The 22,703-nt window shown below is 35.3% G+C and overlaps 1 protein-coding gene across 9 annotated transcripts in view; it reads right to left on the minus strand.

The window, feature by feature from the left end:
• The window catches only part of LOC113055353 (inositol 1,4,5-trisphosphate receptor type 1), a 116,460-nt gene that overhangs the window by 79,361 nt on the left and 14,396 nt on the right, over positions 1-22,703 (minus strand). For 6 of the 9 annotated variants that reach the window (XM_026221605.1, XM_026221604.1, XM_026221603.1 and 3 more), the window contains exons 4-16: positions 15,321-15,436; positions 14,835-14,921; positions 14,396-14,554; positions 11,874-11,972; positions 11,406-11,489; positions 11,188-11,334; positions 9,222-9,326; positions 8,786-8,830; positions 8,660-8,689; positions 6,870-7,024; positions 1,227-1,326; positions 960-1,120; positions 624-765 (exon numbers count right to left, since the gene is read on the minus strand). In XM_026221605.1, coding sequence (XP_026077390.1) covers positions 624-765; positions 960-1,120; positions 1,227-1,326; positions 6,870-7,024; positions 8,660-8,689; positions 8,786-8,830; positions 9,222-9,326; positions 11,188-11,334; positions 11,406-11,489; positions 11,874-11,972; positions 14,396-14,554; positions 14,835-14,921; positions 15,321-15,436 — 1,430 coding nt within the window. The remainder of the gene's footprint in view (positions 1-623; positions 766-959; positions 1,121-1,226; positions 1,327-6,869; positions 7,025-8,659; positions 8,690-8,785; positions 8,831-9,221; positions 9,327-11,187; positions 11,335-11,405; positions 11,490-11,873; positions 11,973-14,395; positions 14,555-14,834; positions 14,922-15,320; positions 15,437-22,703) is intronic. The other 3 variants (XM_026221608.1, XM_026221607.1, XM_026221600.1) reach the window with 1 other exon arrangement.

A 22,703-nucleotide genomic window follows, 5' to 3' on the forward strand; every position in this document is an offset into this window, starting at 1 on the left:
AAAGGTTCTTTAGATTATTTAAATATTCTTAACACCAAGAAAAAAATAATATTTTAAGAACCGTTCGCTGAAAAGTTCATTGTAGAACCAAAAATGGTTCTTTTGTGGAAAAAAACCCTTTTGGAATCTTCATTATGGTCTATGGAAACAAAATTAATTCTGATCAAAACGTTAAGAGGTTTAAGTTGTTCTAAACTAATGAAAGGGAATTGACTTTCTTCAGGTTTGGATGAAATTTTGTTGTTATCTCAGTACAAATAGTGTTTAATAGCAAAAGGTAACCTTGCTAACAATTGTATTTCTGCTTTCCCAAATGCGCCACCTGCTGTCCAAGAGTGATTTAGCATTTTCATTCAACCCTGATGATTTGTTGCCCTCAATGTGAAATTTTAACTGTTCGATGGAAAATAAAATAAGAACAACTTGGTTAATAAGGTATCTAGAATTATTTGATTCATTATTTAAGTATTTTCAACAGATCTCATATGCAGTGTCTACTGAGGGTTTCTTATTTTAGACTATTCAGTGCACATTTGGCTCTTCAAAATGCTCTTTTTAAAGTGAAGGACGTGTATTTTAGGCACTACAAGTGGTAAAGTGTGAGGTATTGAAGAACATCCTACTTGTTTCAAGATATTCTGCTCTCTCATGAGTTTCTGCCGTTCACGGTCGGGTTTATTGACCATGATCTCCAAAACATCCTGCCCATTGTTTGGAATGTCCACCACAAAAAACACAAGGTCCTCCAGAAGCTTAGTGACAAACCTACAAAACACACGGAGAAAAGAAGGTCATGTTGATTGTAATGTCATGTTAAACTCTTAACAGGCCCTAATCAAGGACAAAAACCTTGGTGGGAAATGTTCTACATTCATTAAACGAGGTCAAAGCAAAAGCATTTAGTCAGGGGTCACTAAAGGACTGATGCACTTTCCAAGCAATACTCTCAAGGGTCATACCTTCTTTCATTCTGAGTGATTGTGCCCTTCTCCAGCTTGCCAGCGATGGATGCCAACACTTTACTGGCATCATTGGCAAAGTCTAGGTCCCTCACCTCCGCAGGAGGGACTGGCACAATGGCGAAGGCTTCTTTATCTTCTTTGATAGGTGATGTGCCAATCTGAAATGAAAGACAAAATGCAATTTAGTGCAACACTAATACGAAGTGTTAATAAATCAAATTAAATTGCATGAGAAGTGGTTTTGGTGAATTACTTAAAACCCACCCGTAACATAACCGGCTTCTCCTCCTCTTTGTCGATGGGGTTGTTGGTGCTGTGGACCCATGTATTGGTGCACAAGTGCCTCAGTCTCACATAGGAGTTCCTGAGGATGAAACAATTGATAAAAGACTCAATAACAATAACACACATTAGAGAGATCAAAATGTACGATCTGCTTAATAATATATGAACTGCTATGACACATAGGTGCTCATATATACTTAGAATAACTATTTATTGCGAAAAATGATCCAGTGTTACATATCTGTTATTTGCAAAAGGATGCAAATCTTTGCTTTCAATATCTGGTGTGGCCCCCTTTTGCAGCAATAACTGCAGCTAAATGTTTCTTGTAACTGCTGATCAGTGCTGCACAACGGCTTGTAGGGATTTTAGCCCATTCCTCTGTACAAAACCGCTTCAACTCTGCGATGTTGGTGGGTTTCCTCCCATGTCCTTCCATAACATTTCAATTGGATTAAGGTCCGGACTTTGATTCAGTCATTCCAAAACATAAAATTTGCTCTTCTTTAACCATTCTTTGGTACAGTGTTAATTTTGGCAGGCATTTTTGATTTAGTCTTAGTCTTAGTCTTGAGACGAAAATGCTTAATAGTCTTAGTCACATTTTAGTCATTTGAGTCTTTCATAGTTTTAGTCGAAGTCATTTTTGTCAACTTTAAGTCACTACTTTTAGTCTATAGTTTTAGCCAAACTGTAGTTACCAAAATGTATTTTGGTAGCTATTTTATATGTAGTTTTCAAATTAAAATAATCATTAATTATTCTCTTAGACCAAATCAATTATGCTTATGAGAAATTTAAATCAAGGACTGAATTTGGAAAATCTTGAATAAATTAAGACAATTTTCATTTTCATATATATATAAATAAATAGAAAGACAAATACAATAGAGATACAAATTAAACTCTTGTTTCAGATACTGTAGGTTTTATTTAACATGAACACATTTATTTAACATCCTTTGTTGGTTAAAATTAATGACATAGGTATTTAATTTAGAATGCCATCCTTTTAAGACGGAAGGTATGCATGAAATACTGACACACATTCAATTTTCAGACACCTGTTCACGTTCACTTAATCCATAACTTACTGTACTGTATTTACGTGATATACTCGTTGTATATGAGAACTGAAGAAGTGGAGCGTGCGTGTGTGCGCACGCAAGAAAGCACTTCTAACAGGGTGATGTCGCCTATCCCGCCTGCCTTCACTAACTTTAAGTTAATCGAAAACGAATTGTGACTCCCGGGAAAAACGGGACATCTGGTTACCTTATCCCTACCCCCTTTGGGTGCTGAGGTCATTGTTTCAGATCGCTAGTTCATGTTTTATTAGTCAATCCGTCCACTGCGGCCCTTATTCAATCGCAATGCAATGACAATAGCCTATAGGATGCATTTTGAATTTCCGGTAGTCCTCAAATAACATTATAGTCCAGTCTCGTGTAATTAACGAAGACGCGGCATAAATTTCATCATGATTTCGTCATCAGATATTATTTTTAGCTCGTCATCGTCTCGTTTTAGTCACAGAAAAAAATGTTTGTTAACGAATATTTTGCATCGTCATCTTCGTTAATGAAGTTAATACTGCTTTGGTAGAACGACAGGTGTGCTTTGGGTTGTTGTCTTGCTGCATGACCCACTTTCTCTTGAGATTCAGTTCTCAAACTGCGTTCTCAAAAAAAGTGTCCTGATATTTTCCTTTAGAATTTGCAGATGTAATTCAGAATTCATTGTTCTGTTGTTAACGAAACAGTTCCGGGGGAATGATGTATGAGGTCAGCTTAGTGCATGCGCTGTTCATAAGTAAAAAACACAGAAACGCAGCGGAGATATCACAGTAAAACAACGATCGCTAATTAGAAGTATCAGGATTTGTAAAGAAGAATGTCAGAGGATTTCGATAAAAGCCAAGAGGACACTGGTTTTCCTTCACTAAAGTAAGGAAACTTTGCTTCTTTTGATCCTGTAAACAAACGTTAGTTTTCACACGACTCACAGGGGCATGCGTAACGTCATTCCCCCAGAACTGCTTCTGTGTACAACTGTTGGCACAAGCTAGATTAAAGTATTACGTTTTGAATATGGATATTTTTCGTACAAAAACACATAGATTAGCTACAGGAGACCTTTGTTCACCCCCCGGAGCCAATGCAAGCTACTTTTTTTTATGGAAGGTGCTCTTTTTATTTAACTTCTTTTGGACTGAAGGAATGCAAAATCTGCTGACTGAGAGCTTCAAAGATCAAAGACAATTTTTTATATAACTCCGACTGGATTCGTCTAAGAGAAGAAAGTGATATACACCCAGGATGCCTTGGGGCGGAGTAAAACGCAGCCTCGTTTTCATTCTTGGGTGAACGAACTCTTTAATGTTGTGTATTCGCAGACTTAAGTTGTTCTGGTTGTATTGCTCAATCCAAAAATTAACCTTTCCTCAGTTCATGCCGCTGACTCCAACGTGCTTGCGGGAAGCTATGGTAGTTACACACACACACACACACCTTATGGCTATCAAAGCCTCTATTGTTCTTAGTGTGTAAGTGTGTGTACGAGCAAGTTCAATACCTGTCAGGCCAGATTGTTAATTCACTCTTGCTCTACTAAATCGCCTAAAGCACAATGCACCTGTTCACATTACTCTCTTGCACACTAAGGCAATGTTCACAATGCATTCCACCGTATTCACACTGCAATCTAATATGTTTTCCACAAGATTGTTAACATGATATTTTAAATGCTGCACTGGTTTAAACAGGCAATGCTTCTAAACTGAGCAGCATGTGTAAAAACACTGTGGCTTAATCAGAAATATGTATTTAAAAAAAGAGAGCGAGAGAGACAATGAGTCAAGTTTATACTCAGTGGAGGACTGTGACAAATTGCATGAGAGGAACCAATTAAAAACATTTTTTTTAATAATGGTACAAAGACCAATACTGACGTAAAGAAATACTCCACCCAGGACATGATTTGGCCATTTTTTTTCCTTTGGTGCATGTGTGAGAGAGAGAGAGAGTGTCACCTCTAAAACATGCGGTCAACTCCAAAAGTTTTGGGTCAGTACAATTTTTTATTTTTTATTTTTGAAAATGCTGAATGACGAAGGAACATAATAATCTCAAAAGTTATCTGAAACAGTAAAGTAGACACTTTACTTGCATTTAATATTCTTTCTATGTATATTAAATCAGTTTTGTACATTTAAATTACATATACACACAATTACATACTGCAGTTAACTATAATCTGGACATCTTCGTGCGATTCACTCATTAAATCTCAAAACTGAATATCCCCCATTATGTTCTGATTCTGTGCTGTAAGGAAGATTATTTCATAAAAAACACTTTCCAAGTGATTGGTTATATAAATAAGGGAATCTGGGGGTGGATGGTTACGCAAAATCTGGCTTCTGTTTTAGCAACATGTTTCAACAACATGGAAAGATATCACGCTGGCAAGGTGCACGGTCACCCTGATTTCCTGCCTCCTCACCCTGTTGGGGACTTTCCTGGCTATTTTCAGAAAGAAAAATCAGAATTTACAGGTATCTAAATGAGGAAAACACACACAACACACACACACAGAATGTGACACATGCACTCTACACCCTAGAAGCTTTTGGGTTTTGTGGAATGTGGACAAAGAGTGTGACGGATGCGTGAGTAGACAGGATCGCATGTGTGCATTTTCCCAAGTTTGCCATCTCTCTTGTTCCAACACACATGATTCACTGAGACAAAAGAGTTAAAAACAAACAAAAAGAGTCGCCAGACCTCAAGAGATCCAAGACATCATGAGATATAGGTGACTTTCAGAACCAGGAAATGTGTTTGCAAAACGACAGATGTCCTGTGACTTATATCCATAGCTGCAAGAATCAGACACACAAGTCTGTTTTCTCATTTGGTTCATTTAGTGTTGTTTTCTACTTAATTCAAATATCCTACAGGCCTAAAAACATAACCAGCTGCTGCATGTATTTTGGATGGGCTTTCATGTCCACAGTCAGGGGCAAAATCTTAGGTCTGATCATGTTTCACTCTACACAACTTTTTCAGGCAACAGAAAGTGAGGGAATCAGAGAAAGAGGCATGAAATGGTCATAAACAGGAATCTCACATTACTCTGAGCTCAAACTGACAGCAGCAAGCCTGCCACTCCAACTCAAAGACTGATTAACCCTGACCTGCCATCACAGTCTCTGCATGCACCAATAAATCATATACCATTGTACCACTATCATCTAGTGGGGTAAATTGCTGTGTTTACAGATCAGATTTTCTCCTGAAAAGACTAGATTTTGCATAAAAAGGACACTTTTTAAAAAAAAACATTTTTGCAGTTTTACATTATTTAAATCAGTGTCTCAGCAAATTGTGTTATACTTGACAATTTTTTTTTTCCAGTAAATTATAATTCATATATTAGTGGTTTGGTTTGTTGCTTACTTGTGTATATGCTATGTGTGTGTATATACAGACCAAAAGTTTGGAAACATAACTATTTTTAATGTTTTTGAAAGAAGTTTCTTCTGCTCGTCAAGCCTGCATTTATTTGATCAAAAATACAGAAAAAAAACTGTAATATTGTGAAATATTATTACAACTTAAAATAATAGTTTTTTATTTGAATATACTTTAAAAATAATTTATTCCTGTGATGCAAAGCTGAATTTTCGGCATCATTACTCCAGCCTTCAGTGTCACATGTAACATCCAGTCGATCACATGATCCTTTAGAAATCATTCTAATATGACGATTTATTATGAGTGTTGGAAACAGTTCTGCAGTCTAATATAATCGATGAATAAAAGGTTAAAAAGAACTGCATTTATTCAAAAAAACAATTCTAATAATATATATTGTAATAATATATTTTCTTTACTATCACTTTTTATCAATTTAACACATCCTTGCTGAAAAAAGTTATTGATTTTATTTAAAAAAAAAAAAAGAAAAAAAAATTACTGACCCCAAATTACTGACCAGTAGTGTATATTGTTATTACAAAATATTTATATTTTAAAAACATAGCTTCTTTTTTTTTTCTTCTTTTTTTTTTTTGATAATGAATCATCATATTAGAATGATTTCTAAAGGATCATGTGATAATGATCCTAAAAATTCAGCTTTGCATCACAGAAATAAATGATAATTTAAAGTATAATATATTTAAAAACAATTATTTTAAATTGTAATTAAATTATACATTACATTTTTTTCTGTATTTTTGATCAAATAAATGCGGGCTTGTTGAGCAGAATAAACTTCTTTCAAAAGATTAAAAATAGTAATGTTTCTAAACTTTTGGTCTGTACTGTATGTGTGTGTGTGTGTGTGTGTATATATGTGTGTGTATATGTGTGTGTGTATAAATATACACACATATATACACACACACGTATTAATTTTTTTATCAATTGTGTTACCCCCTTGTTTAAAATCCAGGGCTCACGCAACATTCAATCATTAATTCCTAATTCATCATACAGCCTTCTAAAAAGCACATTAAGACTGTCAGGTAGGACAGTCTAAACCTGTACAGGATTTAGAGATGGTTATACCTTTAGGGACTTCACTGGTATGAACCAAAAACGGTCCAGTGTGTACCTGGGTACGAGGGAGTCTCCTCCTCTGAGGGTGGTGGGATCCAGCTCAAATATGGAGGAGATGTCATTGCCATCGGGGACCGACACGAGGGTGTACATGACCTTCTCGTTGGGCGTTCGCAGACGTGCTCGCAGAGCTTCATGTTCTGAGTCAAGCTAGAGGAGAGAGGAGAACACATAACCATGAAGACACAATACTTCGCTCGGCTACTTGTTATGTTACTGAGATAAAGCCGGTCTTAAGTGATGCCATTAGCAGATGTTTACATCCATGTTTACAAGTTCGCATGTGACCTGAAATTCCTCAGAGCTTCCAAGAATATGAAATCTCTTGATCAGTCTCACAGTGAAGTGTATGTGGGTTCCAGCAAAACAAGTCTACCATTTTTTTCTTAGACAACAATAGTGCTAACTGCTGTTCTTGGTTCATTTCAGGGAAACTCAGGGGAAATTTTCACTAGACCGTCACAAAATGTCACAAACCTGTTCAAAGGGTCTGTTATCAAGAAACAATGATTAAATTGAGAACTGTGAGCAAAGCTTAGTAAGTCATGCACACGAGCGACAGGAGGGAGCGCTTAAAACGAGTCGTGGTGTTATACTGCCACCTACAGATCACAAGCTGCACTGCTCAAACTGCTTTACTTTAACTATAGTGCCGCCTTGTGGATGGTTAAAGAATACATTCTAGAAATGATTACCCAAACTGTTGAATAAAATGATAAATTCAATAGAAAAAAAACAGCTAAACAAATGATCAAAACATTTTTTTTTTATTTCTTGCTTTTTATTTATTTGTTTTAAGTTAAATAGTGCTTTTTATTTCTGAAATAAAACTAATATTTTTTTTTCCCCAAAGTAATATTCTAGTGGGTTCAATTCAAGTTAGATTCAATGCATTTATGTCATAAAATCATTTTTTTTAATTATCATTATTATTTTGACCGGATTTTCTCATTTAAAAAAATAAATAAATCTGTAATGCATTTTTAGGTTTTAAAAATAGAAATGTGAAGCTTGTATCTATGTTAAAATAACTGCATTATTTGTTCATTAAAATATGTCTGTACAGTACATTTTTCTTTGGATGTAAATGGTCACCATTCTGTATTCATGCACGAATAATGCAAAAGTTACAGGGTTTACTTCCTATAATCATAACAGTTTTAATATCTGATATTTAAATTTTGCACAGACAATGCTGGTAGGGATTTTACATTTACATTTCCTGTTTTGTAGCTAAACTTTCGAAACAATGTGTGTTTTAACATTTAATTTGATGTGTATTCAAACTAAAACCAAAACTAAACTATATTTAAAAAATCAGTAATTTAAATAAGGCTGATGAAAATTTATCGGAAATGACAAATATTAATTAATATTAAGTTCAAGTATTAACTTTATTAAAACTCAAATGAAAATAAAAATGTATGACAACTATCTAGAAATATCAAAAAGAAAGAAAAAACTAACATAAAATTACTAAGACTAAAAATAAAATAAAAAACATAATTAAAATAAAAAATAAAAGCCAATTCGAAATGTTTATAAATTCTAAAATAGTCTATAGATAAAACTATAATAACACTGACTGAATTTTGCCCACAAATGCTGTTAATATAACATAACATGTATAGAACCACATTTTAAATTTATAATGAGCAACAATATCAAACAAAACTGCACAAAACACAAACATATACTGTATAGAAAAATGTGGAGCTATGCAAAGAGAATTATAGGGAACAACTTAAGGCCTTTGACATGAAGATGAAGCAGGTCTGACAGTACCTGGAAGTTAAAGGGTGAAAAATCTGCCACCTGGAAAAGAAATCAAAAATACAGACAGCAGTTTAGATGAGTTGATAATACACCCAAATTGTATGCCATCTATTCAACAGAAATATAACTACTTACAGATGAACGTGATTCCTGTGACTCTTCCTCATAGTCAGGATTAACCTGTGGGCAGATAAAGCACCAAAAATGTCCTCAAAATGCTAAAGGAATCAGATTATTTTAATTGACAGGAAATTGATCGATCCCTTTTCTTTCTGGTTTATGTCAAAATATCCTTAAACATTTCTGGCTACCCAAGCTAGCCAGCCACATTCAAAGAACAGCACCACAGAAGTGATTAAAGCTGCACTATGTAAGATTTAACCAATTTGGCATCTTACGGAGCAAAAATCAGCTCAAGTCAGGTTTGAGGCTGTGATGCTGAAAATCTTACAGACTGCAGTTTTTAGCCTGAGAAAATCTAGAGGAAGTTAGTAAGGTTCCCTACCCAGTGGGAGAGGTTAGTGCTGATCTGGGAACAGCTGAGGGAGGGTCCCAGGCTAGTAGAACACACCTCACTCACCTCTGCTGCCAGGTAGTGTCCTGTGGCCAAGTGTTTGAACCTGAAAAGACTATTCCAGTAACCGGCGCCACCACGACACGGGTCATGATGAACCACCTGAAAAACATGAGATTGGGAAGAATATCCCAGTTAGCGATTAGATATATATATATATATATATACACACACTATGGAGCTGTTGAATGCTTTAATCTAATTGGCTGGTGAATGTTCGAAGGTGTGCAATTATTTTCAGGGAAACACACAGCTAAAATAGTTCCAGGCAGGTCTTGACCACATTACAAGTCCATATCACTTCGCCAAATTATTTGTTATTTCAAAAGGTCCTTACAGCCTACAACAGCAAAAGAATTACAACCCACAACGATACTGACAAAGCAAATAAATATAGTAAATACAAGATGTTTCTATGTTTTTCCAACAAAGTTACGTTTTATCATGTATGGAAGGCACATACTCTATTTACGGGTGCATTTCAATCAATTAAATTGTCGTTGAAAAGTTAATTTCAGTAATTCAACTAAAATTTTTAAACTAGTGTATAAAATTCAATGCATACAGACTGAAGTAGTTTAAGCCTTTGGTTCTTTCAATTGTGATGATTTTGGCTAATATTAAAAAAACTACTTCATAAGACAAATAATAAATAATAAAAAAGCCTGTTTCACACATACTCCATATGCAGTCCATGTGCGTTACGTATGTGGTGCAGAAGCAGCACAGACTCATTGTGCTTTCACATAGGACGCGTTTGCAGTCCGCTACTGATCCGCGGCTGTTTATGCCACAAACACAACATTTGTCCATTATTTTGATTTCAAGCATTGTGATACTCTTTTATCACAGTACATTAACAATCTTTCATAGACATTAATTTAAATTCAAATATAAACAACGTATTACTCATGCATTTGACTGCTAGGTTTGTATAATAAGTTGCTGAAGCAAGCGGCAAAACATTTAAACACAACATTTAACCTACTTTTCTTGTTAGGCTATCACAAACATTTAATATTAAAACTCACCACTGACAGAAACAGTCGACTCTCGTGCCTTTTGCATTTAAATCTTTATTACAAGCAATCCAACGGGTCTCAAATAACTTTGTTTTCTTGCCTCTAAATAAACAAGGCGACCTAATATATACAATTTTATAAAGTTGCTATTTTTCTTGTTTTTAACCTATCCAAAAACCCATGTGTTGTGTGTGAAACACAGTAGGCTTTAAATAGTATACATTTATTGTGAAATTTCCGTGTCAATCCATGTTAATTTTTACCGCGAACAATGCACTGTCACTTTAATTCAGCGCGTGCAGCACAGCAAAGATAGACTTGGTACGTAAACGATCGCTGCACTGCTGCTGACACACTGCTCACAGAACGCATTGACGGACCCCAACCGCGTGCAGTGTGAACGCTGGAATCCGTTAACATGGGTGTGTAAAAAAATACGCAACGCATACGCACTGTAGATGACGTATGTGTGAAACAGGCGTAAGACCTAATGCACAGACACAGTTTTTGTGATTATTTTGTAGTTAAATGTTGAGTTATGAGAGATCACAAAAAAACTACAAAATTTTGTTGTTCCACAATCGCTAAATAACAAAAAAAGTGAATAAACATTATAAAGCCAAAGAGGAAAGTTCTAGGACTTCTCACTAGTCCGCTTTCACAGCCTCATTGTTTATACTCGGACTCTTGCAAACACAAACTTTTCAACTTGTAGATTTTAAATAAAATATTTTGATTGAATTCAAATTGAATTTAAGATTAATAGAGTTGGGGGAAGCATATTGTTGGTGACATAAGTCAAGTGACTGTGTTGTAGTCAGTTTGTAACCTTATTTTAGTTTTTATTTCTGGCGATAGTATTTAGGCCATTTAATGAACTCATGTTAATTTGTGAAGATTATCTTAACAACACACTTATCTCGACAACACATGCAACTCACCTCCACTTCCCACAATGCTTTGCTGCTAGTGGCAGAGGTAGCGGACTGGCGGCCGGTGGTTCGCAGGAACACATATTGGTTCTTCCTGTGTTCATCGCAAGTGAGAAACTTCTCCTGCTCGGCATGAAACAGCCGAACCACGTCACCCTTAGCAACCAGAAAGAAGTTATTAGCAACATCACATTCTAACATAGATCATGTGTCTGTGAGGCACCTACTCCTTTAAGAATGGCTTCCTTGTTGTCACTCCATTTCATAAATAAAACAATCTTCCAGCTTGTGTTGCAGTTCACAGAGTTCACCTGAGGAGAACGGAGAGGACAAAGGGAGGAGGGGGCGTCATAAGACAAACTATGGTATTTTTTGAGCATGAGCACTTACTAAAAACAATCATTCACAATGCAGAGACATTCTGGCAGCGAAAGTGGCTCTTAAATTCGTGTTATCATAGCATAAAAGCTTTCGCACTAACACTGTGTTCAAGATGTTTTAATTGCATAGACATTCATTCCAGTTTTATGCAGCAGAAGTTAATTTAGCGATGGTTTACAGACAGTACGTTTCCATTTAAAGCATTTATTGCAAAACCATTAAGAGCAGAATTGTACTAATAGTGTTATTACATACATTCACACTTCATGGTGTAATGCACAAAATGATAAAACTAATAGAAAAAGCTGATAAACCTCGTTGCAGCCAGGATTGTCTACCAACTGATGGCTGCTGGCATGTAGAGGCTGGCCTGCATTTACTGGATTCAAAACCACTTTGTCCCCAATAACAACCTAAATGAGAAAAAAAGCTCAAAATTAGAACATATTTTGTGAAGAAATTGTTTGTAGTTGTAGCATGAGCATTGAGAGGCTGTCCCTCGCAATTAAAAAAAAGTAAGTAAATAAATATGAAAGCAAGCATCTAAATAAACTAAACAGATTTGAATAAAATTAATACATTTATTAAATTAATTTTATTTTTTGGTCAAACTCACAAGCATACACTATGCTTTTTATGACCTTCTGAACGTAGAATTAAATTGAAAAATTAATTCAGAAATACAAACATCAGAAATAGAATGTTCAATAATGTAGAAAATATAATAAAAAATCATAAGACAATGTATAAAAACAAGGATAATATACAATGTATTGTAATTAATTTGTAATTTATTAAGATCATCCATTAATTAATTAATTGTTTATTAATAAACAATTTATTAAATATATTATTTTATATTAAATAAATTATTTATTTTTTTAAACTAAATGATTGTGTTTTTCTACCACCCTAACCTAGAAGACAGTGAAACTTTAACTTTATATCTAAATTACTGCCTAGCAGTCTAGCAGACTGGTGCACACACACACAAAAATTCAATAACGCATCTATACAACAGATTTTGATGTATACTGAAATCTACTAAGCTTAAAATAAAGAAATTGTAATATACTGTATTTAAACTCATTTCACTAACTGCTTTTAAACTGTATAGCTCAAGACAAACAAATTTAAGTAGTGCCACAGGTTTGCATTTATTTATATAAGACCAGGCTCCATTTAGTTTCAAACTATTGTAGAGGCTTTTCGTTACGGAGGCTCGGTGTCAGTGATGTTCTGCCACAGAGGCCATTTTAATGGCATTAGCAGGGGAATTCAATGCTGTGAGCTCTGACATCATGTAATGGTCACTGGAAGCTGATGTAAAAACACGCTTTACCCCAGAGATCAGCAGCGGATGACACCCCATGGCCCCCATACAAAAACATCTAATGGAGCAAACGAAGACTGTTTTATGTCTGGTTCTGTTTAGATTACATCTTTTCCAGATGGTTAAAAGTTAAAAGCTACAGCTCAGGCCATTAAGAGCCCTGGTGCATAGCATAGTACATTTGACAATCCAAGTTCCATTTATTAAGTTCTAAATTCAGCCTTACACCAAGGAATTGACTAAGACTGCTTGAAAACACGTGTAGGGTTCTGCATTTATATAATTTGGCACAATTTTCAGGACAACATTTCTCATTGCTGCTCACCTCTGTAGAAGCTGTCTTTTGGCAGTAAATACCACGATACATACGCAGCTGCTAAAAACTCTGAAAAAAAAAGTTTTTTGAATGACTTTTCCTGAAGTCTACAATCATCAGCACTGTTTTGAGCGTGTTGAACTCCAGGTTGTTAAGACTGCGCAACCTCGCTTCTACAGTATATGCAGACTTGTCACTGTCCTGGATGATGCAGATGACTGTGGTGTCGTCTGCAAACTTCAGGAGCTTGACAGAGGAGTAAGTAGAGGTGCATTCGTAAAGTGTAAAAAGAGAAGAGCAGTGGGCAGAGAACACATCCCTGAGGGACACCAGTGCTGATGGTGAGGCTGTTTGACATGAATTTCTGCAGTCTCACTAGCTGCTGCCTTTCTGTCAGAAAGCTTGGTGATCCACTGACATAGCGCTGGGATGATTGTATTGAAAGCCGAAATGAAGTCCACAAACAGGAGTTTAACATAAGTCCCTGGTTTGTCTAGATGTTGTAGGATATAATGCAGTTCTATGTTGACTGCATTATCCACAATAGTGTCATAACTTAACACTATTCAGCAGGGATGACAGTAAAAGCATTTTCTAAACAGAACAAATCTAAAATATTTCTATTTTAAATTGTTCCTTTAAACTTTCTATTCATCAAAGATAATGGGAAAAAATATATTACAGTTTCCATAAAATAGTAAACAGCACAACATCGATAATAATAAAAAATGTTTCTTGAGAAGTAAATCATAAAATTACAATGATGTCTGAAGGATCATGTGATACTGAAGACTGGAGTAATGATGCTAAAAAATTCAGCTTTGCATCACAGGAATAAATTACATTTTAAAATATATATTTATTTAAATGAATGCAGCCTTGGTGGCTGAAAAAGAGATTTGAATACTTACAGACCCTAAACTTTTTAACGGTAGTTTATCTACATATATTAATGAAGAAAAATGCTCTAAAAGCATGTTAGCTTTGAGCAGTAAAAATGTAAGCTAGAAAACATTAATACATTTAAGTAAACAAGGCTTTGCAAAATTACCACCTAGAATTGTTAACACACTATAATGGAAAATACGGCTGGAGGGAGAGTACTTCTTTTATCTTTTTCTTTTTGTTTTTTAACTGACCCCAGTTTATCAGAACTGTTTAAACTGTGTGTGTTTTTTTTCACTTACACTGTCTCCTATGGAGCGGAGTTTGTAAAAGGGCTGTATGTAGAACCAGGAGCCTTCATTTCCAGCCGAGTCCAGCGTCACACGCATTGCGTTCTTTTCCAGCAAAGCAGGCAGTCGTTTATTCACCGTAAGGTACTTATTGCTTTTTAAATGCAACAGCTGCAAAATGGAAACCACACAAATGTCCGATTTTTATAGTGCAAGGAACATTATGTAAAAAAGCTGGTAAACCCATGGAACCCATTTAGCTATACACATGAACATACTCAAGGTCACATGGCACAGTTTTACATTATGATAAATTATGTAGAACAATTATGAATGCAAGCTCAATGACACACACACTAAAATAACACTAAACAATGGATTTCTGTCCTGCCAAGACCTCAATGGCACAGTGAAGTCCCTCTACCTCCCATCTGCCAGCTGGCCGACCTACCTGAATAACATTTCCGTACTGTATCACCGTTCCCAGCAGCTTCCGGTTTTCTGATTCATTCTGTTTCTTCTCTAGATCAGCAGCATGCTGAAAAACAAAAGTGAAAATGCAGAATAAAATGACAACAAATACTTTATATAAATTCACATAAATGATAGATCTAGACAAGTTTATAAAATAAAATTTAAATGAATTATTTGATATATATGTAATGAAAATGAACCATATTTACTGTCATATTTTATAAAAAAACACACTTAATTTATGTAAAATTTAAATTAAAGATTCAAAATTAAAGATTCAATAAGATTCATAATGAGGGGTATGGTTCCCAACAGGCTATAAAAAATATATATCAGAATTCTAAGTTACATCTCACTATTTTTTTTCTTTTCTTTTTTTGTATCCCTTGGTAAAAACAAGCTTCCATAAGAGGCATTTAAGCCTGGATCCACAAAACCAAAATGTGGCACATTTTGAACTCACATGTAATTTGTTGAGGAGTACAGTGTCTGTGGTGTTGTTTCCACCAGGTTTTGCAGCTTTCCAGAACTGTTTCTGGGCTGAGTACCTGTTCATTGGACACAACTTGAACTGACAGTCTGGAAGGAAAAGCAGAAAATGCACAAAAACACCTTAAGTTCACACAAACATTTTTATCTGCCTTTATACTGTGCAGAAATATATATATATTTATATATATATCTTTTTTTTTGAAAGTATGTACAGTACACCTACAGTAAGGCCCAACTTCATCCCAAGGCTCAGGGCTACCACTTCATCAACACCAAACCAGAAATGTGTTCTCTTTAACTTACACATCACTGTAAATTAAGAGTATTAACTACTTATATAAATATATTTTTTATATTTTTATTTTCTTTCTTCAAAAAAAAAAAATTATCTACAAGAATCATGAATATGCCTTTAATACATTATTATTTATCTTTTAGAGGTAAATCTTTTCAAGCCCCCCTAGTTGTTGGGAATTACTGGACTAACTGACCTTCCAGACACAAAACAAAGACTGCCATATATCCATCAGTACTGAATCATAAAGCCGTATTTAGCCATTTTTAGAAAGGATATAATCAGGTTAATCTCTGGGACACTGTGACCCACTTAATGGTACACTTTATTATTCAATGAAATCATGAGGGTACCTTTGACTGCAGGCACAACTGTCTAGAACAATTCATTTAGCTTCTAACGGGATTCAAGTTTGGCACATTAGTTTAATGACTGGGACGCTTTGCCAGTTTAAGTCATAAAAGGAAAGTAATGTAGATTAAACACACCAGAACCATAGTGACAACTATGCCAGTTTATACCCAAGCAAAGGTCCAAAAGCTGTTCAAAATTCAAAATATTTCGTGAAAATGCTAAAATGAGGTGAAATGGTAAGGTAAAAGCAAATTAGTAATTGTAAAAGCGTATTCAAATAAATGTGTCCCATGTTTTTGGGGGGCATTTTTACCTTTATTGTGACATAGGACAGATAAGACATGACAAGAAGTGAAGTGAGAGAGAGAGAGAGGGGCAGGTTTGGAAAAGGTCCTCGAGTCGTGAGTCAAATGTGTCCCATTTTAAATAAAAATAATTAAACAGTGAGAATATTAAATCATTTTTATTCATCAGCATAAAAATTATTCATTTACAAATTTTTACTAAAACTGAAATTAGACTGAAAATGCAACACTTTCTTTAAAAAAGTTATTAGTCGATTTATTGAGCATACTGTTGTTTGTGCTATAGTCATGAATGATGCCTCAAATGATATTTACTTATTTTGCCTTATATTACTAGTGGTAGGATTTATGATATTTGGGGGTGATAAAAAAAAATGCTCTCTCAATGTGTTCAGCCAAGAAGCAGCAAGCCAAAACAATTTAGAAAAACCACAGAGAACACAAGCATTTTATGCTGAGAGGCAAATTATGCCGAGAACCAGTAAATGTTCTAACAGTCTTATACAATACAGAGTTTGATGCACTTGCAATGCCAAAATAAATAAAATGATCACCATTACATATGAAATTCTAATAATATACATATTTATATGTATAATAATAATAAAGATCATTATTAATACACTTTTTATCAGGTGAAACATCCCTTGCTCATTGTAGGGAACACACATATAAACTCTGAGGATGAGATACTATCTTCATGATGTTAACCAGCAGGTTATGATCCTTGAGAACCAGTTACACTCTTATCTTATCATGATTGGACAGGACTGCACTGAGTGCTGGGAACCTGACAGTGTGTAAAAGGAAGGAAAGACTAACAGGAAGGGAGGGAAGACACCCAAGAGGACATGATAAAGTGTGACGGGTAAAAATAGCACTAGGACCGCAGAGCGCATGGAGAAATGCGGCCACCGCTAACGCTAACGCTCAGGGATTAGCGGCCAGGGAACTGGGGGGGGGGGGTTACTTAAGTGGAAAGTTAGGAGAGGAGCATTTGAGGGGAACGTGCGACAGAGGATGGCGATGAGAAGGAATGATGGAAAGAAATGTAGGTTGATGGTGCCAAAGGGCAATGCTAGGTTAAACTAAGAGATGAGAAAGAGTAAGCATGCTAAACCACAGAGAGTCAGACAGACCACACCAAAACAAACACTACAGGCTGTCAAACAGTTATAGACACAAACTTACAGAAGAATGCACAGTTTTAAAAGAAACCCCTACACTGTGAAAAAAAAAAAGAAAAAAAGAAAGGCAGCTGTGGAAATAAAAAAAGAATACATGAAATAAATGCAATAAACATTCATTTAACAACATTATGTGTAACACACAATCATAATATACAAAATTGATAGGAAAAAACTAGGAAACATAGGCATTAACAACAACACATGCAGGGAATTCTGGGAATGTCAATTTACAGTTATTTTCACTTCCAAAAACAGTATGCTACCTCAAAACTACATGTAACGTCCAATACAGCTTTTAACCATATATAGTAGGGGAATTTACCATTAACCATTTAACAGGTTTTTACTTTAGCCTTTTTACAGTCTTTTACCATTAAATTAATGTTTTTTTACACTGTATCGCCACTCCATTTAAAAACATTTACCATGATTTTGCAATAATAACACTAATTGTACGGTATCTTGACCAGAAATATTAACATTACAGCCAATACTGATGAGCCAAATTAGAGCTGTAATCGAGCCTTAAAACTTAGGCCCGACAGGACCCGAGCCCGACAAGTACATTTTGATTGACAGCTTTTTTAAAGCCCGAACCCGTTTACAGCCCGACATTATTCAAATGTGGCGCGCACACAGCTCTTTTGCCTTTTGTCAACAATGAGTAATTTATTCATGTTTTAACATAATTTACTCATAACTAACGTAGACTAGACCGCTTGGAAGTTGGAATAAAGAAATAAAATAAGTCCTCTGTGACATCGTAACATATCAGCATTCTAGACATAGGCTCATTTAACCTATAAATAGACCAAAGCACTAATAAAAACGAGTGGTCAAAACTTTTCCACACCTCAGACTTTGCTTTAGTTGCTGGTGCAACCAAAACGTAATCACCAGAGGCAAGCCTCCGTTACACCTGCTCAGCATTCATTTTCGCATCTTTCTCGCGCTAATCGAAACACATCACATGACCACTCGTTTACCTCGCAAACCGGAGCGCAAGCCCGAACCCGACCGAACCCATCGGGTCCCGACGGGTCCCATCAGGTTCGGGCAAAAATCTTCAGCTCTAAGCCAAATAATATAATGGCAGAAAACAGATAAATGGCACATTTTAAAATGCTATACTATTTGTTTGAAAGATCAAAAATAAATTAATAAAAATCACTCACTTTAAATGCTGAATTTATGCATTTATGAATTATGTACAGCATTAAAAAAATACATATAATCTGAAATTTCTAAAGATTACATTTACCAGTGTTAATATTATAAATTATTAGTGGTTTAAACTCAACTTCCAGTTAGGAATTAAATAACCATAAAGGTAAAAATAAAACAAATATATTTCTCCACTAATATATACAATAACAGCTGATATTACAGCAATGCAGTTTTTGCGCAATTATAATAAATATAATGTTATTGTGTGTACACGTGGATGCTAATATAGTTATCTTAATAGAGATCTACCTTATAGTTATCTGTGTACCCTGAAGGCCTGCTCACACAAAATGTACTAAATGTGCATAAATGTACTGAAATACTATCTACATACAGACTTTCACAAATTCACGTGAATGCTGAGCAAATTACTGTCAGGAGATGTCAAAGGCATTAGACATAATGCTGCAATAGGAATCACACGACTGTTCCAGAGCCAACAAATGCCGCGTTTCCACCACAGGAAGTTTACCCAGGAACTAGGGACTTTGGGCTGGTATTCGGTGTTTTTCCACTGCAGGAACCAGGAACTAAATAAAGTTCCAGGTAAAAAAAAGCCCCTCAAAAAGTCCCTGCTGGAGAGGGAACTTTCGGGGGCGGGACTTGAGCGCTAAACATGCTGATTGGTTGAGTTCACGCAGCATTGGCTGGGTTCAACCACCATTTATTCGGATCATTTTCAAAATATTAATGTTATTGTGTCATGAAATGTAATTTTAAAAGTATTTCAAGCGAGAATGTAGTTATGTAAATTTATAAAAACAGAGCCTATTTAAAAATGTTCGGAGACTGTCAGCTCCACGTGATCATGTATCCGCCAAGAGCACCCTCACCTGGGCTAGACCTTCTGATAAGTGCTGGCTCTGATGTCTCTTTAGTGGTTAAACATAAAATATAATTTGTTTTGGGTAAATCTAACAGGTAATCTTTGATCTGTATTCAATTTATTTATATGTTAAAATGAAAATAAAAAAGGCAAATTTATATAATAATTAGTTGCACTGTAATGTATATACACATTTCTCTGAACTAAGTACATTTCTGCAGCTGTTATTATGTTTAAATGAAAACCAAAGGAGGCAGTGGTATTAGATATCCTATTTTGTTTTTATGTAAATATACAGATAGGAAAATTGCAGTAGCCAAGACGAGCTGAATGAAGTTATCAAGTACGCTGCTGTTTTACCGAACTTGCGTCGTCGCGGACATCACACTCCCGAGTTGAATGCGCAAAGATGCACGTCCAAAATCAGTGTACTTTGTATTGAGAAACGCGCGCAAACCTTTGTCAACAGTCTATTTACCTAATCTTCCTGGTACTTTACACCGCGGTGGAAACGCAGAAAGTAACAGGTCTGGGGGGAAAAATGTTCAGGGTAATTTAGGTGGGAAACGCGGCTAAACACAGCCGTTCATGTTCTTCATGTTTTTTTTTCTGTAGTAAGCAAAACCGGTCTGAAATTCAAAGCCCTATCTGAGATGATTACAATAAGAGGAATGAAAAAATTCCTTGAGGGAAATGTTTAACGTTCTGAAACTGACATTTAGCTTTAGGCACTTTACTTTTGTAGAAAAAGTTTTGGTCAGATTTACAGATTTGGTCTATTTTACCATCCATTTTAACTGAACAACAGCATCAAAACTCACATGCTGGACATGTATTTGCTAGCCAAAGTTTCAGAGACACTCACAGATACCAAAATGATCACTATCTTGTTGCCCATGGTCACTGCTAAAATTCACAGGATATAAACTGAATGGGTGTTTCTTGGCAGTATGCTAAAGAGGGCTGCTGCTCCTCACAGGACCCTGGATCTACGTTTGTGGCCGTGACCCAGGATCAGAAAGGAAGGGCAAACTTTTAAATGACACTGCAAGGCTCTCTGGAAACCAGGCCTTTTAAACAGCTTAAGCAGCCTATTAATACCATGAGGGATCTAAAGATTTAGTCGAGGCAATCTCTCAAAGCAGAAGCGCAGTGAGCAAAGCCCTACCACTGTTGTTCTGCTACATCTACCTACAGAGAGCAGGAGACAAGGGAGTTCAAAAGATACTGTATTATTTCAGAAAAGGCTCAGGTGTTTCCCCCATGGTAGCCTAAGCCTTGCTCATAATAGCAGTATCATAATGTAATGAAATAAAGTGTTAACAATGTACTTGTAATGCCATAATACTATTCCAAACAGTTATGTAAAAAACGTTTATGTAAGTTGACTTTTTTTTTTTTACTTAATGTTTTAATTGTTTAGGGACAGATACAATAAACATAGATGAAACTGAAATAAGAGTCACCCCATGCATGTATCATACTGCTTGTAGCTGAAGCTAAATTGCAACACTTGTCTCGAGGAGGTCTTTTATCTATTACAAATACAAAAAAAAAACTTATAATCTAGGTTGAGGCCACTGTCTATAGTTTTCACTTTGTTTGTTTGGTAAGCACAGCTTATCCTGTATGAGAAAGCTGCGGTAGAAGCCAGGCCTGATGTGTCTGTCCACCTACACAGCTGTCACAGCTGTCATCGATCAAACAGGAAGTGCATCAGCGTATGTCTGTTCAGAGGTGTGTGTGTGTGTGTGTGTGTGGCAGCTGTGTTGAGACATCAGCCCTTTAAAAAAAAATTACACTTTTATTTAAAAAGCGATTTCATTATATAACCCTAAAAAGTGAAGCGTTATTAAAAAGCATTTTTTTTTAAGTAACTACACTACTCAAGATACCGATTTAAAATAATTTTATATAAAGCAATTTTAACAAAATTATGATAAATAAATTTAATAAAACAATCATTTAAAAATAGACTTAAAATAATTAGAATAATCCATTTAATCATTTTCTTTTTACATGAACCTATAATTGGTATAACAAAGCTACACTGTGAAAACATTCTGTCACACTACTGAAAAATAATGCAGTTAGTGGGGAAACAGTGCTTCCTTGTGAACAGCATTTGTGAACTAGCTACCAGCTACACTTTCAGTTCAAGAAAAACATTTTCTATTCAAATGCTCCACCACAAGTTTATAACTGTAACACCCGCAGCCGGTTACGGTAAAACTGTATGTGCACATCTGACTGCGTTAGTGCAGCTAGTGTTATTCAAAGCCAGTCATGAAATGAGTACTTTCCTTAATATTTGAATATGGTATCAGTAATAATGTGACAGCCATCTGCTGCAGCCACAGCTGACAGTACAGAAGAGCTCGAGTCATGATCAGAGCAAACATGACCTTGCTATATCACAAGCTCATCAAGGCACTTTGCATTTACTTAGATACATCCAATTAAGTCTCATTTCCATCAGTGGCACAGCAGAATGTTTTGCCTCTGCAGCCTTAAACCAGCGTTGCTCATGGTCTGAAAGATTCAGCGTTAATGTATTGGATTGTGTCTTTTAAGTTATTTTAATTAATTAATTAATTTATTTGGACCCACTTTATATTAAGTGGCCTTAACTACTATGTACTTACATTTTAATTAATAATTTAGTACAATGTATTTATTGTGTACATACATGTTTTTACATTGTACTTATATAAAAAAAAAACTACATGTAATTACATGTGTATTTAATTTCTGTAATTACATTTATAATTACACTATTGACCCATACTTTACACCTTAACCCACCCCTAAACTTACCCATACCTCCAACCCTCTCCCTAACCTTACCCAATCCCACGTCAGTAGCAGCAAAAGTGTTTTACAATACAATATGAACATAATAAGTACATTGTACTTATTTTTTTATGTAAGTACATAGTAGTTAAGGCCACCTAATATAAAGTGGGACCATTTATTTTAACAAGAGTAAAGTTAAAGGAATAATTTGCCAAAAAAAAAAAAAAACTTAAACCTATGCAGGCACTAATGATAGAAATTGTATATTAATGTATTTATTTAAATAGCCCTTTATGAAATTCTGCTTTACTTGAGCCAGTCATTTTCTCAACTCTAGGCCCGAAATGTTCTTCAATCTTAC

The sequence above is a fragment of the Carassius auratus genome, chromosome 36, assembly GCF_003368295.1.
Source record: "Carassius auratus strain Wakin chromosome 36, ASM336829v1, whole genome shotgun sequence".
Taxonomy (NCBI): Eukaryota; Metazoa; Chordata; class Actinopteri; order Cypriniformes; family Cyprinidae; genus Carassius; species Carassius auratus.